The 17,998-nt window shown below is 45.3% G+C and overlaps 1 protein-coding gene across 4 annotated transcripts in view; it reads right to left on the bottom strand.

Moving 5' to 3' along the window:
- Window positions 1-17,998, bottom strand: part of DUSP22 (dual specificity phosphatase 22) — a 53,208-nt gene that overhangs the window by 32,256 nt on the left and 2,954 nt on the right. For all 4 annotated transcript variants that reach the window (XM_073224050.1, XM_073224052.1, XM_073224051.1 and 1 more), the window contains exons 2-3: window positions 9,348-9,381; window positions 1,707-1,789 (exon numbers count right to left, since the gene is read on the bottom strand). In XM_073224050.1, coding sequence (XP_073080151.1) covers window positions 1,707-1,789; window positions 9,348-9,381 — 117 coding nt within the window. The remainder of the gene's footprint in view (window positions 1-1,706; window positions 1,790-9,347; window positions 9,382-17,998) is intronic.

Raw genomic sequence — 17,998 nt, 5'->3', positions numbered from 1 at the left:
CACAGGAAAGCACTTATTATCAAGCTGAGGTGTTAATAGCACCCAAAGACTACACTAGGATATCACCAAGGAAAAGCCATCCCTGAGACACAGAATTTTCCTTTCTTTTTCCAAGACAGGATTTGTCCTCACAGGCTGAGATATGCAGGGACTAAAAAGGACGTGCAGTGTGTCACTGATGAGGAAACACAGTTTACCCATGGCATTGAAGTTTTTACTCAAATAGTGGTCTCTTTATACCAGGTCACAGCCCCACCTGTTTTACCTTCCAGCCCTTCATTTCCCTGCCTGTAACATGGAAGGCTGCGCAGATAAGGGCTGACGCTTTCCCTTCTAACACATGAAGATCCTGTATCTAGACAGAAGTTATGTGAACAGATTTAAGGGCCATATCCATGCATGGCAATGTGCTCCATTACATGGAGCACAAAGGAGACAGGCAAGGCAGGCCTGGAGGGTGAGGGGAGAAGGACATCTATGCAATTTATTAAAATAAAGGAAACCTCAAGCCTCATCTTGTGATTTAAGAGGAAGTCAATCATGACCAGTTTGTGTTTAACTTTTCATCTTAGCCTTACTGGCTCTATTTTGCAAATAAACTATTGTTGATAGATGAAAATATGGTGTAGCAGTTTTCATAGAACTCCAAGAAAATGATGTACTTTGCTGGTTTCAATAAAATCACACTGCAACACAAATTACAGCCCCATACCAGAAAACCATGGGCTCAAACAACAGCAGGAAGGGCGAGCTCACAGAGCTGGAGGAGTGATCTGAGGTTTGTTCCCCACCTCATGGTTCCCCTGGTACAACGTTCAACAAATCACTCACTATTCCCTGGTCTCATTTGTTTTACACTAACTGAAATCTGGTAGCTCTGACAGCTAAGGAAAGTAGATATATTTAAAATAAAAAGTATATTACCTACTCTTGCATAATGTGAAATTAAATGAAAGTACCTTGAGCTAGGATTATTTCTTTCAGAACAAGTCACCCCTCTGTTTCCAACACCCCACCCTAAAGAGAAAAACACATATGCATCACAACCACACATGCATTATTTTCTAAAAACAGGTAACCTGGGCTCTGTTGAGGCTAATAAACAGAAATAGATTTTACTCCTGGCCAACAACTCAAACCATCCATTACGTAAAATTGAATATGTTTTTGGAATTAGTGTACAGGCAGACACGCCCTGTTTACTCCAAAATCTAAGACAATAAACAACAGCTTCTACATTGGCAGTCTCTGTACCAGAGAAGCCCTGGAAAATCTCCAGTGACCATTTATCTTCCACTGTCTTTTATTCCTAAATGCAAATAGTAGATAGCTATAAGTGAGCTTAAATGAAAAAAATCAGAAAATAAACAGTCTGAATTCTTTTGGATTCTAAAACTGGAGATAATTTTGAAAGGAACGAAAATGGGTTTTAAATGTCCTTAAGATCCAGAGGGAAATGCAGCATCAGCTTATTCTTGGGCAGTTAGCCAAGAATGCCATGCTAGCGATGCAACAGGAATACAACCAGAAGACACCCCCTACCGCCATGCCATGGACAGGGCATAGACATAAACATGGCCTGAGCATGAAATCAACATGGCCAATAATCACAGGAGCACACTGGTGTCAGAGGGAACACTTGCCTGCATCAATGTCCCATGCATGCCCACAAACACAAAGGAAGACACAGCTTGACTCTCTCTTACCTCCAACATAGGCCTGGCACTATCATGGACAGACAGAATATGTGTCACCTTGTTCTTGCTCAATTGCTCTGCATCTCTGGCATCTGTCAAAGAAGAAAGAAGATGGACATTTTAATATTTGATGGAAGTGAATTACTCTTAAAGTTTGGCCAGGAAAAAACACAAAACAACTTGCATATTTCTTTCTTGAAACTTTGTAAATGACCATACCTAGAATTCTCTACACCTAGGAAATTTAGGGCTATTGCTTTTATGTATTTTGGAGAAAACTAATTTTATTCATGATTGGCACATCTTTTGATACAAAGTGGTCATCTAAAACTCAAACTGTATTACATTAATAAACACTGTAATCATGATTATTGCTGTATAAAAGAAGTGAGTTATGAGGTCACTTTGTTGTTGACATTTGTTAAGTTGTAGCCCCTTAGGTAAGTCTTGTATATGAAACATGTAACAATAAAGATGTTTAAAATATTTTAACAATTACTTTTTAATGATTAGTAACATAAGTTAAAATTAAATACAAAAGACCCACTTCTATATGAGATATATAGGATTATACAGGAACCTGCCAGAGATGACTTTATCCTGATGTTAAAAGCAGGGGTGGGTCCAGATGTAGAAAAAAGCATGATTTAGAACATGTACATTCACTTCAGGGCAAAAGTAAAAATGGAACATTTTCTGGAAATTCCAAACAGAATTGTCCCTATGTTATCAGTTGGCCATTAAATTTTCTGCATATGAAATTAAGGAGACACCAGAATTACATTCCCTTCCAATCCTCCTACCTTTCAGTAGAAAGACTGAATGAATCCCCCCAAGTTGGAACCCTTCTGCTCACATACAAAACATGGGTGCAGCAAGAAACAAGATGAGCAGCTACAAGGTAAAGTGGACCAAAAGTCAAATGTTTAATTATTGTGTTTCTGGAGAATATTAACAACATGGGAAAATGCTCAGGATATAATGTCAAGCAGAGAAGAGCAGGCACCAGACTATAAATCCAACTTAAACTCAAATTGTAAAAACTTGTAAAGACAAACATACACATTGGGGTGGAGGGGAACTGCTGTAAGGAATCAGCCCCACTAGTGATGACCTTGAAGGCATAGAATTACAAGTGTTTTTAATTTTTTTTCTTTAAAGTTTTCTGTATTAAACACAAGTGGTTCTTAAAGTATATATGTCTATGAACTCCTGGGAGGCTGGCTAAGAAGGCAGATTTCTGGGCTCCAACTTAGTTCTAAGGTCCATGGCAGGTCTGAGGAATCTGCATTTCTAATAAGCCTTGATGATTGTGTAGAAACTAAGAAACAATGCTGTAAACATTCTGCAGTAAGCGTGTGCTACTTTTAAAGCCAGAAAAAATTCCTTAAAAGTAATATTAAATGTTGGTTTTATTTTAAGACTTCATCGCTCCAACCATCTGGGAACTCGTTTCTACACACACACACACACACACACACACACACACACACACACACACACACACACACACACACACACCCATCACAAGTTGACTCATCAGTGAGCTTTGAATTTGGCAGGACCTAGAATCATTTAGGATCCCACAGCAGCCAGCCTCCACATTCTTACCAACATGCAATTTCCCAGGCACCACCAGTATGTATGTTTCAGCCCACAGTGAAACAAGTCGGTACTGGAGCTTTTGGTATTCACAGGACAGCCCAGACAAGGTGGGACTGCCAATGGGGGGCAGAGGGAGAGGGGCTCTGTAAAGCAGGCACAGGGCACTCTCGTACAGGGCCGCCCAGATTCAGATCCTGACCAGGATTTAAATTTCAAAGATCAGTATTTGTTTAAATGTCTTTTCTTTCTTTTTTTAAACAGCTTCACTTAGATAATTCACATACCATAAAATTCACCCTTTTGAAGTACATAATTCCATGGTTTTTAATATACTCAGAGTTGTTTAAGCATCACCACTAGTTTTAGAACATTTCATCATCCCATAAATATACTTCAGTAATATAGATTATGATTTTTTAAAAAGTGGTTTGGGAATACAATTATACATTTTTTAACAAAAGATGATTCAATATCACAAATGAAACACCTGATGGATGGACCCCAAAGAACACGGCTGTGACCCCGGGACGACACAGTGGCTCCGAGCTCCTCTCTATCCTTCAAAGCACTGTCCCCACAGACAGGCCACAGCAGGATCACCCCCTTCCACAAGCATACTCCCTCCACCTCCCTGAGAGTGCAAAAGGGCTTAACTCTTGCTACTGGAGAATCAGTGACCTGGGTCCTTTTATTCTGCAGGATGACACATTATTGATGGTTCTGGACAGCCGCCGACAACCTTGAGTGTCATGGTACCATGGGTGAATGCAGCTCTAAGATTTGGCCACAGGGTTATCAACTTGCTCATGTGCACAGGCACAAGTCTGGAAGTTTCATGCCAGCTCTCCCTGAGCACAAAATCAGAGGGGCAGAACACAGTCTTTGCTGCTCAAACCCGGGTCTACCAAGCAACAGCATGGCAGCCCTTGGGAACAGAATGGAAATGCAGATTCCCAGGTCCAGCAAACATCTACACAATCCGAACCTGCCCCTAAGTAAGAAGCACCGAGGTTGTGTGTACTGTGCCATGGAACCCTGGAGGGCCTGCAGGGAAGACCTTTGCCCTGCTGCCAATTGTGCCCCTCCCCCACTGCGGCATGTACCACTTCTAAGCCAGAAAACAACTCACAGCCATTTGTATTCACAAATGCAACAAGTCAGTATTAATGAAACCCATGGGAAGATTGCAGAGTGTGATTCATGAAAAAAAAATCTGGAAAGATAAATGCTGCCCATGGTTTTTCTGGGATGTGGTGTTTTGGGAAGTTTTCCCTTTAACACATTTCTGTCACCTTTGAATTTAACCAATTTTAATTTTATTTTAACTGATGACCCCACATTACTCTTATACTTGGAAAAAAACAAAATTTTAAAAATACTGTTCACAAAATCAATATAAATTGCATTAATAAGTAAAACAACCAATCCCAACCTAAGTATGTTCTTTTCCTCTCTCTCCTAGAAGCTCCCCAGGAGCCTAGGCTCTTGTTCATCCTTGATGCCTGCCTCTGTTTATTCCCTCCTCCTCCCCGAGGCCTCACTTGGCCTCTGAAGGAGCAAACGTCACCTTCACACAGTAGCAGCACTTAAAGAGAAACACCTAACCTGTCCCTCACCTCCGCTGCTGCAGTGTTCTCTGCCCTGCTCAGAGGAAGACCCCAACCACCACTGGGAAGACCAGGAGGCAGCAGGCGGGTTCTTGGATGATACCATCCTCAAGGGCAAAGTGGCCGCCATCCTTAGGGCAGGAACTCAGCGTTCTATAGCTCATATTGGTACGAAAGACGAACAGGGGTAGCCAGTCCTGAGATGTGGGGGATGTCAGGGCGGCCATGGGAAATAAGCTAGTCCGGCAAAGTCAATCAAAAATGCCTCTGAATAAGATCATCGAAAGTATTTGGGAGGAAACACTAGAAATTAACACCGTCAAAAGCAGCACTCTACAAGAACAGACATTTGGCAGGAAGGACTTGTTTGGTAATGGCTGTCTAATACAAGGAGCCCCGGGGCACTGATGTGTCAACTCAAGAGCACAGCCGTGCAGGATAAGAGGGAGGAGGGACCCAGTTCCCTCTGCTCCAAACCTGAATCCCTGGCCATTTCTGAATCATTCTCCAAAGAACTTCTGCCTCCCAAGTTGGCAACCTACTGAGTGATAAGCAAGAGACTGCTGTCTGTTTTGTAGTTTATTTCCCACTGTGCAATTCACTTAGTGGCTTTAAGACTTTTAAATTATTATATATCATCATAACTTCTAGTTATAAATTAGCTGCTAGTAGGTTCAACCTTTAACTGGATACATTTCCAACCAGGGCTGAGAGCCACAATTGGGCAGTTCCTACCTGCTCTCTTCTTTGCCAAATCCTGGCTCTTACACTTGTTGGTGCTGACCTTGGGCAAGTTTTTCTAGACCTCACTTTTCTCAGCTATAAAGTGGGAAGATGGTAAGAGCACCACCTCAAAGGGATGCTGGAAATACTAAAGGATATAACTTGCTTAGCACAGCAGCTGACTGGCACGTAGTAAATGTTATCGTTGCCATCATCATCATTATCATGAGGACCACATTAAGCCCCATGGCTGCGGTATGAGCCTCATCCTCCGTCACCTCTGAATGTTCCCAAGTATATAATTTACTTCAAAGACAACTGAATCCCACCTGATGGTGGGATTCATCTCGCTCACCACCTGATGCTCACCCCTCCCTACCACCCACCCTCCTAAGCCAACAGCAGACCACCACACACAGGTGAGCTCCTCTGGGGTCCACCACTGGGAACCACAGCCATCCTCACAGGCAGACACAGAACACAAGCTGTGAGACAGCAAACGTGGGTCCACATGCATCACCAGCACACACACAGTGCCTGAGCTCATTTGCCACTGTTCTAGATTTCTATGGACGTCTTCAAACACTGAGGGCTCCCTGTCAGCTCGCATCCACTTCTGCAAGCCAGGCTATAAGGAAGCAGCTAATACCAGCCTCTGGGCCTGGGGAGGGGCTGCTCTTTGAGCTCCACTTCCACCTTCCCTCCAGCATCTGGGCAGAACCAGCTGCCAGCTACAGGCTCCTCAACAATGAGACTCTGATCAAAGGCCAGGCCCCAGAAGCTAGGGTGGTTTGTTTGTGGGTTTTTGTCGAGGTGGAAAAATCACCAGGTGTTGTAAAACCGTTTGTGATTCATAGCTAAGTTACAAAGAAAAAAAAAAGGAAGCTGCAGAGTGACATGCAAAGGATCCTACCAGAAGTAGGGAAGGAGAGAAGGGAAGGCGGAAGGAGAGAAGGGAAGGGAGACAAGGGGAAGAGGGCGAGGGGAGGCACAGGGGAGGCAGACCATTCAGTGGGTAGCAGTGCCAGTCCACACTCTGAAAAACAAAGACCTCTCAGAAAGTCAGAATTTGTTTCCATCAATTTTTCTTTATACACCTGTGTATGGGCTGTTGTGTTACAGTACACATGCATTATTGTGATTCAAAAAGAGAAGAAAATGAGTACCTGTGATATCAGGCTAAAGAACAGACAACAGCCGGATTCACTGTCCAGGTCATGATCCGCTCACCTTAGGCTTCCCTACTTCTAATGGATGCTGATCAGCACCTACTGCACGCCTGACTAGGTGTGGTTGCTGAAGGAGTATCTCTCTCCTTCCCACAACAGTCCCAAGTAGGTATGTGGTTCCCACTTCATAGATGGGGAGGACAAGGAGAGCCTGAAGTGGCTGACCCCCCAGGTCCCAGGAACCAAACTGAGTGCATCAGCCATGCTGTCTGGCTCAGCCCTTCCCACAGCCCAAAGGCTGACCATCTCATCCCCTTCCATCCGGGCTGGGTAATGTGTCCCAGGACAAATGTCCGGTCCGAGGGCTGTGGGGTAACCAGGTGCCAGCGCAGCTTCCTCCACTCTGCAGGACCTGCTCCCTGCCTCTGAACCTCTGACGACCAGGACACATCTTCCCAGCAGACTCCCGCTACGGTCCCCTGCACATGGGGCACACCTACAGTTAGTCTGTGTCCTGCATGAGCTAATCCACAGTGTGCGACTGTGTGGATGCAACCCCTCCTTCCAGCTCCTCGTGGACTCACTGCACCATCACCACCTCATACCTGGTAAGTGTTTGATGATGCTTGGTGAACTGCTCAGTGCAGGAGGCAGTGACACAGCCAGCTCCCTCGTGAGGAGACACGTGGGCGGCTGTAGGCACACAGCAGGAACCCCGCAGCTGGGAGGCATCCCAAGGTCACCAAATATTTAGAAAATGGTAGAGACTTAGTACAAAGTGTTTTAAGTACTTTCTTAAAGTTGTGCACACATGTCCTTCTAAAAGAAAGTAACTTTCTATGAGTAAGGATAAAACTCTCGTAAACTGTTGGCAGAAGTACTGAAATTGATTGGTATTGATAACAATTTCTAGTTGTAAAACACTTTCACCCAGCAATTCTACTTCTAAGAATCTCTCCTAAACTCAACTCTCAAACACAAAGACATCCCTCCTCTCCCCATGAAAGCAGTTTAATCACTCACTAAATAACTCCTACAGATATATGCTCCCTAATATACCCCAGCACCACGACCTACCTACCACAAGGTGCTTGCTGCTTTTTTCAGAACCACAAAGCTTGCTAATTTAGGAGCACTGGCACTATTTTTAACATGTTCTAGTAGCAATTAGCAGCTGTCAGCTCCCTGGGCTCAATTCTGTTTGAGGCCAGTTAGCAGCACTAGGAGCCTACAGAAAATAGCAAATAAATATGCAGAGAGATCATAACGATTGTTTTTACAATTAGTTTGAAGCTAAACTCACACATTTACGCAACAACCAGAAAACAGCCTGGAGTGTGTTCTGGCTTGTTTTGGGAGGGAGGAGCTTCAAAGGCCTATGAAGAGGCCTGGCTCTCCCCCACCCAGCAAGGGCAGGCTTATCTCTGCAAGTTTCCTTGCCCATCCCATCCTGTTAGGTACACCCTGTCCCCAAACACTAAGGAACCACTGTTTTCATTCACTTACACACACTCAAAGCATCACATGGCATTGTAACCCAGCCCCTCTCTGATAACCAATAAAAGCCTGTTCACCACCATCACTTTGCTCCATGGGTTCCTACTCACCTCTGTGGCTACAGAGCATTTTGAGACACATGAGCTAAAAATAAAGAGTCAATAGCCAACAGCAAATCAATAAATGTTGAACAAGCCACAGAGAAGTGTTTAAGAAGAAAAGTCCACACAAATGAGAATAATGTGCCACTTATTTTTCCCAGGTAGTCAAAAAATAGTTTCTGAAAATTTATTAATAGCTATAAAAATGATAAAGATTATAAATAAGTTACATGGCTGCTGAATATGTCTTTTAGCCATCTTCTCTAGATAATAATGTTCCTGCATGCACACAGAATTAAAATGAAGATCAGAGGTCCAGTTGGAACTTGCATGACCCCATACCACCCTGTCAGCCATTGGCAAAGGGTTGGGCACAGGCTGCGGGCCCACCAAGGGGCCTGGGCATAAGTAGTGGTCATGTCCAGATCAGACTTTATGTAAACGGAGTGTACACCTAGACTCGATCATGTGTGAGGATCCTAAAGAAGATCTCCTACAAAGTGAACTCACCTTTGTTGGAAGCAGTCCAAAGGTCCATCAGCAGATGAGTGGATCAACAAAACACGGTGTGTACATACAACTTTCACAAGAAAGGGAAGCTTGACACTGGCTACAAATGGATGGGCCTTGAGGACATCATGCCCAGTGAAATAAGCCAGACACAAAAGGACAATGCCTGGATGATCCTGCTTATATGAGGTCTCTAGAATAGTCAGAGAGACGGAAAGTAAAATAGGGGTTGCCCGGGGCTGGGGGAGGGGAAGGGGGAGTTAGTATTTAATGGGCACACAGTCTCAGTTTTGATGAAGCAGTTCTGGAGACGAATGGTGATGGCTACATTAACAGTGTGAATGTATTCAACACTACTGAGCTGTACATTTAAAAATAGTTAAAATGGCATATTTTACATTATGTATATTGTCCCACAATAAAAAAAAGAGAACTCACCTTTGAAGTTGCCGATGTACAGACCAGGCAGGATCTGGGGGAGAGACATAGGCCAGATGTGAGCACTGCAGTCCTGACGCTGACAGGTTCTGCACACAGGGCTGGGCTCCCACCAGCGCATTCAGAGTCGACCCAGCCCGGGGCCCACCACACTCACTCCCAGCACCACCCAGACAGATGGCATGGGCCACCAGGCATCCCGGCCCGCAGGGCTCTGGCTGGCCCACAGCCACATCCGACAGCCTGTGCATGGTGGTGTGTTGGTGCCCATCAATCAACTCATGGCATGCTAAAGGTCAGCACCCCCAGGGACTCAAGGACTCCAAGGGTCCTTCCTCACTCAAACCTCTCAGTGCCTCTCAGCACCCAGGGAGTCAGGCCCAACCCCAAGGACCTCCAGCATCCCCTCCACCTCTCCTGCCAACCCTGACCCCGTAGCTACCCTTTTTGTTACACTCTACACCCCCTACATTCTACAGCTCCCTACACACCCTCTATACTCCACAGCCCCTACACCCTACACATCCCTTACCCCTCCCTACATGTTACACATACCCTAGAGCCTACACCATGCTGCACTCTACACACCCTACACCCGCCTACATCTTACACCCTCCTACATACTACACTTCTCATATCCTATACCCCCCACACCCTACTCCCTCGTACGTTTTACACCCCACTATACACCCCTCTACACCGCCTACAAACCATGCATCCCCTATACCCTACATACCCCCCACCTACATCCCCCTACACCCTATACCCCCCCTAAGCCTATATGCCCCCTACCCATCCCCAGCTTCTCTCACAGCTCCAGCAAACCAGCCTTCTGCTGTCTGAGGTCTCTGCACATGCTGTTCCCACTATCAGGTAACTCTGCCCGACTCTCCTCATCCTTCAGGTCCCAGTTCTGACTTAGGCCCTGGGGAGGCCTGTCCTGAGCCCCAAGTCTGGGGTCTGTCCCTGCTTCAGGCCCACAGTCCTCTGTGCAACTTGGTAGGGATGCTGTCAGGGGCGCTGCTGGGTGAAGGCCTGTGCCTCTGCTGCACCAGAAGTCCTGGCAGCACATGTATTCCGCCGCTCATCCCGCACACCTGCCCCAGCCAGGACTCAGCCATGATCACCAGGCAGTAAGGAGCCTCTGAATGAGTGGGTGAATTGTCTACACACTCAGGTTAACAAGAATGTACATTTGCCCCTAGACATTTATTTCTCCTAAGGCAGTACTTCTCAAACCAGACTATCAGAATCACTAGACATGTTAAAAATTCAGGCTTCTGGACAAGCCCCAGCCCAACTCCCACACAGAATGATTCAGTAGATTCTGAGACCAGCAGCAAGGCCTATACTTTTCACAAGCACCCTTGTCTCTGCAAAATACCAAGTGAATTCTTGTCCTGACAATACTTTATAGGAAAACTCTGAAATCCAAACATGGACACTGCTTTGGAAGCTCCACCACCCAACATGATTTCCAAATGCATATTTCACATGGCCTTGGGGACACTTCAGACCCAGAACCCTGGCAACAATCCTACACCCAACACCACCACCCTGTACCCACTCAGCTCCATCCACTCCACATTTCCTAGTTTTGTCCATTCCCATGAAGAAAACTGAAAGCAGTGGGTAGTCATGTTCTTCACATGCACAGAGTTCTTCAAGCACCTTCCTGAAAACAAGCTGCCTTGCTAAAGGCTGATGGCACAGGTGCAGGTCACTGTGGGGGACTCTGCTGTGGCAAACATCAGAGCAGACTGTTGGGGCACAGGAGTACTAGGTCCAGGGTTTAGCCTCTGTGGCAGGGGGACAGCCAACCTGAAGGGCCATAGAATAAACCAACCTAACTAGGGCACTTGGGAGAGTAAAGAGAGGCGTTGTTAATAATTACTCCAGGACAACATGCAAAACCCAGAAGTGACCAGGGCATGGACATGCGTAATCACCCTGGCTGATTCAGACCCAGGGAGGCAAAATTAGCTTGAAGAGTATCCCGTGGGGCTGAGAGATCAGTTATGTCCCTGACAAGTCACAAGCCAGGCTAGCTCTGTAACCAGGAACATGTGAAACAGAATCTCAGGAAGATGAGATTAGCATCACTGCCAAGGAGCTAAACACCTGACAGGTCTTTCTTGAAGCATCATCAGTCTTTGGGATTCTCCTAGGAGGAAGGGTGGAGTAGATACTTCATCATTCCTTTTTAAAAACATAAGAAAAATGCAAGTCCATCTTGGAGATGGATCGAGTTGATCTGCTCTGGCCGCTCTTGGCTGCACAGGGCCCTTTCATGTGTGATCTCCATTCTCCAGGGTCTCTGCATCTTTATTAGGACATGAGATGAGATATTAAGGGCACAACCATCACCTGGCTCTTTTGGCTGATGGTGACAAAGACTTCCTCCTTGAGTAAACATTAGCTCAGCTTCTTTAAGCTCCCTTCTCCACTAGCCTCATCCTCAGCCTAGAATCCTGCTAAGTTTAGCAACGAATCCTGCTAAGCCAGTTCACCAAGAATCCACCGCCTTGTGACATCTGATCAAGCTCCTCTTCCTCCACCCCTGAGAGCCCATCAAGCTCTCCTGAGTAATTTCCCATCCACTCCCTCACCCGGTAGACTATAAATCCCCACTTGCCTCCATTGTGTTAGAAATTCAATCCCTCACTTATAATAGTCTCTCCCCTATTGCAAGAATCTTGAATAAAATCTTCCTTGCCATTTTTAGTAAGTGTCTGAATAATTTTTCTTTTATAATGTTGGTCCTAGATGGCTCCAGAGTCATATAACTGACAGTTATAATGGACTACAATATGAGCATGTGTGTTTGCCAAAGTCATAGAACTTACTATAGTGACTGAACGGCTTACTGAGTTCATATTCTTGCTAGGTCATTTTCTAGACCAAAACCCCTTCCAAGAAAATGAGGACCAAAACTGAAATTGAGCTGAATGTGGCTCCCACAGAACGGTCCCCCCACCTCCAAAGGGTTTCCCCTACCTCTCCCCATCTCCAGCCAAGCCAGGTAACCACCCTCTCTCAATACCCCTTTACTGGTCCCGCCTTGCAATATCACCTTTCTGTCCTCAATATTCTCTCTAAATGGAGAAGAGGGCCTCACTATTTGGGGTCCCTCATCCCTGGATATGCTCTCAAAAAGTATAAACCCTGTAATGGACAAGTATTTCATGTTATTGGTTTCCTAGCTTCTGAAGTCCTTTCCTATGTTTGAGGAGCCCCTAACCCCCCCTTCGGAGTCTTATGAGGAGTAGTGCCCAGCTCCCACAACAGAAGCCACGAATGCCAGATTCCCTCTTGACAGGCCTCCACAGCTGCTCCAGACTAGAATTCAGAGATAATCCATAGTATCTATCCTCTTACAGCAGAGTCACAGGACTGTGACACATCTGGGCCCCACAGGCCATAGCATCAGTATACTGGGGCAACCCCAGAAATGCTCTCACCAGACCTGTTCTGGGACCCACTCCAGCACGGTAGCCTGAATCTGGCTCTTTAGTCTTCCCAGCCATCTGACCTCTTCTACCTAAGCAGCCACGTTTGGACTCTGTTGCTTGCAACCACAAACCCGGATGTGGCCTTTCAACCTGGCAAAAATGCACAAATGCAAATGAGTTGCGCAGACCTCTGGGAAAGTCACAGACTAGCAAAGTTCCACCCACAACCCAACAGCAGTCCAAACAGCACTCCTATGACCTGTCAGGGAGATATCATCCCCACAGGAGCTCCCTCCCTCCTCTGGACTCGCTCATGCCTCAGAGCACCAACTTCTGCTCCCCAGTGTATCCGTTTCTCTTGAAACTCCTGTGCAGTATCTTTGTTGAGCTTCTTAGCATCTCCCTTCTGGTTTATTGCAGCAGCCTCCTGGAGATCTCCCTATCTGTGGACTTGTGCCTCCAAAGGGTTCCTCAACGCACCCCCAGGGGGCAAGGTTGATCAGGTGACTCTTCAATTAAAATCTTAGGGCTCCAAGTAGCCATCACTATGAAACACCTTAGCAAGAGAGACCATCAAGGACTGTGGCTGCCATGTACCCAGCCTCAGACCTATGCCTGGTGCCTTCCCTGATTGCCCCCATGGCTGAAGGAGGTGGCATTGCAGAGACATAGGGGCCTCCTAATTCCAGCATCTAGGTTTTATAGGAAACAGCTCAATTCTCAAATACTGTCAACTACATTAAAAAAGCCTTGAATATTGTGATAAGACAAATGAAACACATGTGCAGGCGACTATGGCCCATGGGCATCTAGTTGATGACCTCTGCTTGCTGTCTGCGTCATATTTGTGAATATGTTTTCTCTAAACTTGGATAGTTCCCCCTGGATTGGAAGGTAAACTCCTCGTAAATGTTTCTTCAAGGAACGAAGGCACAAAGATGGTGTGAAGAGTGTGAGGGGAGGGGAAGAAAGGAGAGGAGATGAAAAACAATGGCGCATGAAGCCTGAGGTCAGGTCAGATTTGCTGCTCTCTGCACTGATATGTTTCCACGAGGTGGGGGGGCGGCACTGGGGCAGGTGCTGAAGGAGGTACACCAAGGCTGCCCACTGGCACATGGAGGGCAGAACTCAAATCTAGGAGCCAACTGACTAAACATCATTTAAGAGGCACATTTTTATATGCATTTAAAATAGTTTTAAGTAACATAAAGAGAGGATAGAGTTGTTAAACTTTTAACTCTGTTTCCCAGATTAGGAGAATAAGCTAACATTTCAAGGGCTGGAAATAGCAAAGTGCTCAGTCCCAGTTTCTGCAGTTTCTTCCATAGAGAACCACAAAACAGTCAAGGGAGGGCAGAGGACTAGCTACCGGCAGGGCCAGAAATTACACTTTTGTATTTGAGAAGAATAAAAAGTCTGTGCATATTTAAACTTCTACTCCAGCTTCATAATTCATATTTAAAACTCAAAAACTTTGACTGGTTGACTTCCCCGATTGTTGCTGGCAATCCTTCTGTGATATTATTGTTGCTGGTCATCCTTAAGTATGGAGAAAATGAAATAATTTTCCAGCAGACAGCTGGATTATTGAGTCCAGGGAAGCAAGGAGTGTTCATCTGGGATACAGCGGCTGACCAGTCAGTCCACAGAGACTCGGAACTCAAGCCAGAAGCAAGAACCCGGTTGGGAGTGAAATCACCACCACCACCACCAGGTGGGAAGCAAGGACAGATCAAGGAAACAAGTTTGTAAATGCAGTTTGGATGTGTTCTATGACTGACTCTAAAAGAATAACTCCAGAATAGTTCCTACCCATCTCTAAGCGGGTACTTGGCCTCCCAAGCCTCCCCCACTGCTCACCGGCTGGCTCCTTGTCATGTTGGTCTCTATGTGATGGCAGCACCTAAGAGCCGCCATGCTCCCTGCCACCCTCTGTCACATCCCCTCTCTCACTGTCTTCATCATATTTACCAGCACCTAAAGCTGCTTTATTCATTTGCTTGCTTTTTTGATTGAACTTGAAGCAGGGGGTGTGCCCGTCTTTCTCATTCCCTGCTGTGTCCCAAAAGCCTGTCATGCAGTGCAGCCCATGAAGAGGTAACCACTGAACAAAAAGTGATGAAACAGAAGGGAAGATGCTCTCTGGCACTCCGCTGGTCACAAAAGATTATTTCCCATAAACGACTGTCAGGGGACAGGACATGCAGGCCGACTCCCACAGAGCTGCTCGCAGACCACACGGAGGTACCCAAGGGTGATGGTGCCTCTGGGTGGATGCCCCCCCACACACACACCAAACTGACATGGACACACTGAAATGCAAAACGTCAACTTCCTGGCTGCAAAAAAAGCACTTGAGCTCAAAAGGATACTGCTCCTAAAGCAGGAAATATTTTGAGTTTATTTTTGCAACATTTCTTTTAGTACTTCAGGATGCCATGGAATCTGAGAACACTCCCCAAACAGATGTAAGAGGGCCGACTCCTGATCAAACAGCAGTACAAGCCCATGGAGGTGGGAGAATGCTAATTCTTCCTAGGTCACAAAGGACTTTCTGGGTTTCAAAACCATGGGTGAGGGGGAGAATTCTGGTGGATTCCCTGAAGGGTTAAATGTCACAGACTTTCTCAATGTCATTTGGCCATGGACTTAACCAGTTTGTATTCATAAAAGAATCTGATAATACTCTCGTGTTTACTTAGAACATTGCCCTAAACATCTGTTCCTTCAAGACGAAATAAAACTGTAATGTTGAAAAGAGAACTATTCAGACGGTGGTGTAGAGGAGAAGACATCAGCTCCCTGTGTCCATCAGCCCCACAGCCATACTTACCTCCCACAGACCGACTTCTCTGTGAGCTACCCGGGACCCATTTGGGCAGCAGAGTTTTCCTGTCTTTCGCACTTAGTTTCCACTACAGGATCTAGCATCTTGATAACAGCAGATGTTCAGTCCCATAATTTGGTGAGCAGGAGAATGGACAGAGGAATGAATTATGCAGGCAGCCAACTCAGGGGCTGCCTTAAGGAAACAGTGGCATCTAACAGCACAGGTCGTCCAGCCACCCACACCCGTGCCGCTAATACAGTGCCTCTCCAGCTTCTAGGCCCCATTCCACCTTTTGATAATAACCCAGCTCCAGATCACCACAGGAGATTCTGAGTGGAGAACTCTCAGGGGATGGCACCTCCTGGAGAGATTTCTGGTTGTCACAATGGTGGGGACAGTGCTCCTGGCATCTAGTGGGTAGATATCTGGGATGTTGCTAAGCCTCCTGCAATGCTCAGGACACCGCACAGCAAAAAATCGCCAGCCCCAAAACTCAACAGTGCAGAGCTGAGAGGAGCCCTGGCTCTTTTTGCCTTGAACTGCACTCCTTTCTCAACTATAGTCCCTTATTTGCCTAAGGAGAAAAGAGCTATCCTAAAACAATGTCAGCCATGTCCAAGGCAGATGTTGTCACTGTGATCACTGATGGGACAAATTCAAGAACACTAATAGCGGTGTCTATTTGCACTTTTCGGTTTGCAAAAATATCTTCTAACAAATTCTCATTTACTTCTTCCAGGAATCTTGGTAGTCATTGGGGGAGTTACCACTATATTCATTTCAGAGCAAATAAGGAGATGAGATAAGTCAACCACCATCTTGATGAACTGAGGCAGATAAAGAAACAAACACAAAAACATTAAGCAACTTGTTCAAGATCATGCCTGGGAAGCAGCAGCACGGAAGAGGCACCCCAACTCAGGCTTTCTCATAGCCCTGCCCCTCTTTCTTTCACAACACAGGGCTTCTCATGGAAAAGTGATGCACCAACAGAAGTGTCTTCTTCCCATCTCCATGAGCAAGTTTCCCATGAAACATTGGACAGCATCCATGTCCTTTCAGAGGACACAACAGTGAGGAAGGAAGCGGCCACTAGACTGGACATCTGGGTACCAGAGGAATTAAAGCAACCGGGCAGTGAGTGGAGGAAAAAGGTCCTGCCCTAAAATGATGACACTTCAGCCCACACTTAGGTTAATCAGGTTGATCAGAAGAACACGCACAGGGAGAAGCATTTGGGTCTGATTTCTCTGACATAATGCTTGGCTGGAGACACTGGATTTTTGTTTTTAACAGGGTATTGTACTGCTTAAGATTAATGAAATAACAATGATTTCATTAATTACTCAGCCATAAAAAAAGAATAAAATTGGGCCTTTTGGGACAACATGGATGGACCTAGAGGGTATTATGCTAAGTGACATAAGTCAGACAGTGAAAGACAAATACCATATAATTTCACTTGTATCTGGAATCTAAAAAACAAACAGATTCATAAATACAGAACAAACTGGTGGTTGCCAAAGGAGAATGAGGGTATGGGGTTAGGTGAAATAGGTGAAGGGTACTAAACAAACTTTCAGTTATAAAATGAATAACTCATGAGGCTATAAAGTACACCATAGGGTATATTATAATAACTTTACATGGTGATAGGTGGGAACTACACTTACTGTGGTGGGCATTTCATAATGTAGATAATTGTCAAATAATTTGTAGATAAATGTCAAATTGTCAAATCACTATACTTTATACCTAAAACTAATATAAAACTGTGTATCAACTATACTTCAATTAAAATAAAATTTAAAAATACAGTAAAAATAAAACTTGCTATACCCAGAGCAGTCAGTAGAGAATCTACATTGTTTAGTTCATAAATTTCTCTGTCCAAGAATGGCCAGCTTGGGTGGGGTTGGAAAGAAATCTTGTCCAAGGTACCCCAGGGTATGCAAACTGCAAATTATGTGTTTAGTTCCAAGGTCATTGTATATCTTCATTTATAAATGTTCTTAGAAAAGCATTTCTACGCTTAGCACCTTGTAATTATTCCACTGATTCTGCAAGTCAGCCATTGTCTTTTAATAGATGAGAAAATATGAAGCCTAGTTCCTAGTCACACAGTAATGCATGAGCAAACTAGTTAAGGCTTTTAATTTCTGGCTTCCAGAAATCTACTTTTTCTCCAACTAACCTTGTGACTTTGAACAAGTCCTTCTGATCTCAGCCTAAAACATCTGTACCCCAGCAGAATCCTTGGCCTGGACTGAATGCCCCTTCCAGGTTGTGCTCCTCATACCCCCTTATCCACCCTCTCCAAAGCCCCTGGCTCATCCTCTGGAGGCTCCAGTGCTCCCTGCTCTGTGTCT

Source organism: Manis javanica, chromosome 16 (assembly GCF_040802235.1).
Source record: "Manis javanica isolate MJ-LG chromosome 16, MJ_LKY, whole genome shotgun sequence".
Lineage (NCBI taxonomy): Eukaryota > Metazoa > Chordata > Mammalia > Pholidota > Manidae > Manis > Manis javanica.
Note: the sequence above shows the minus strand (reverse complement) of the source record. Positions and strands in the feature narration are given on the sequence as shown.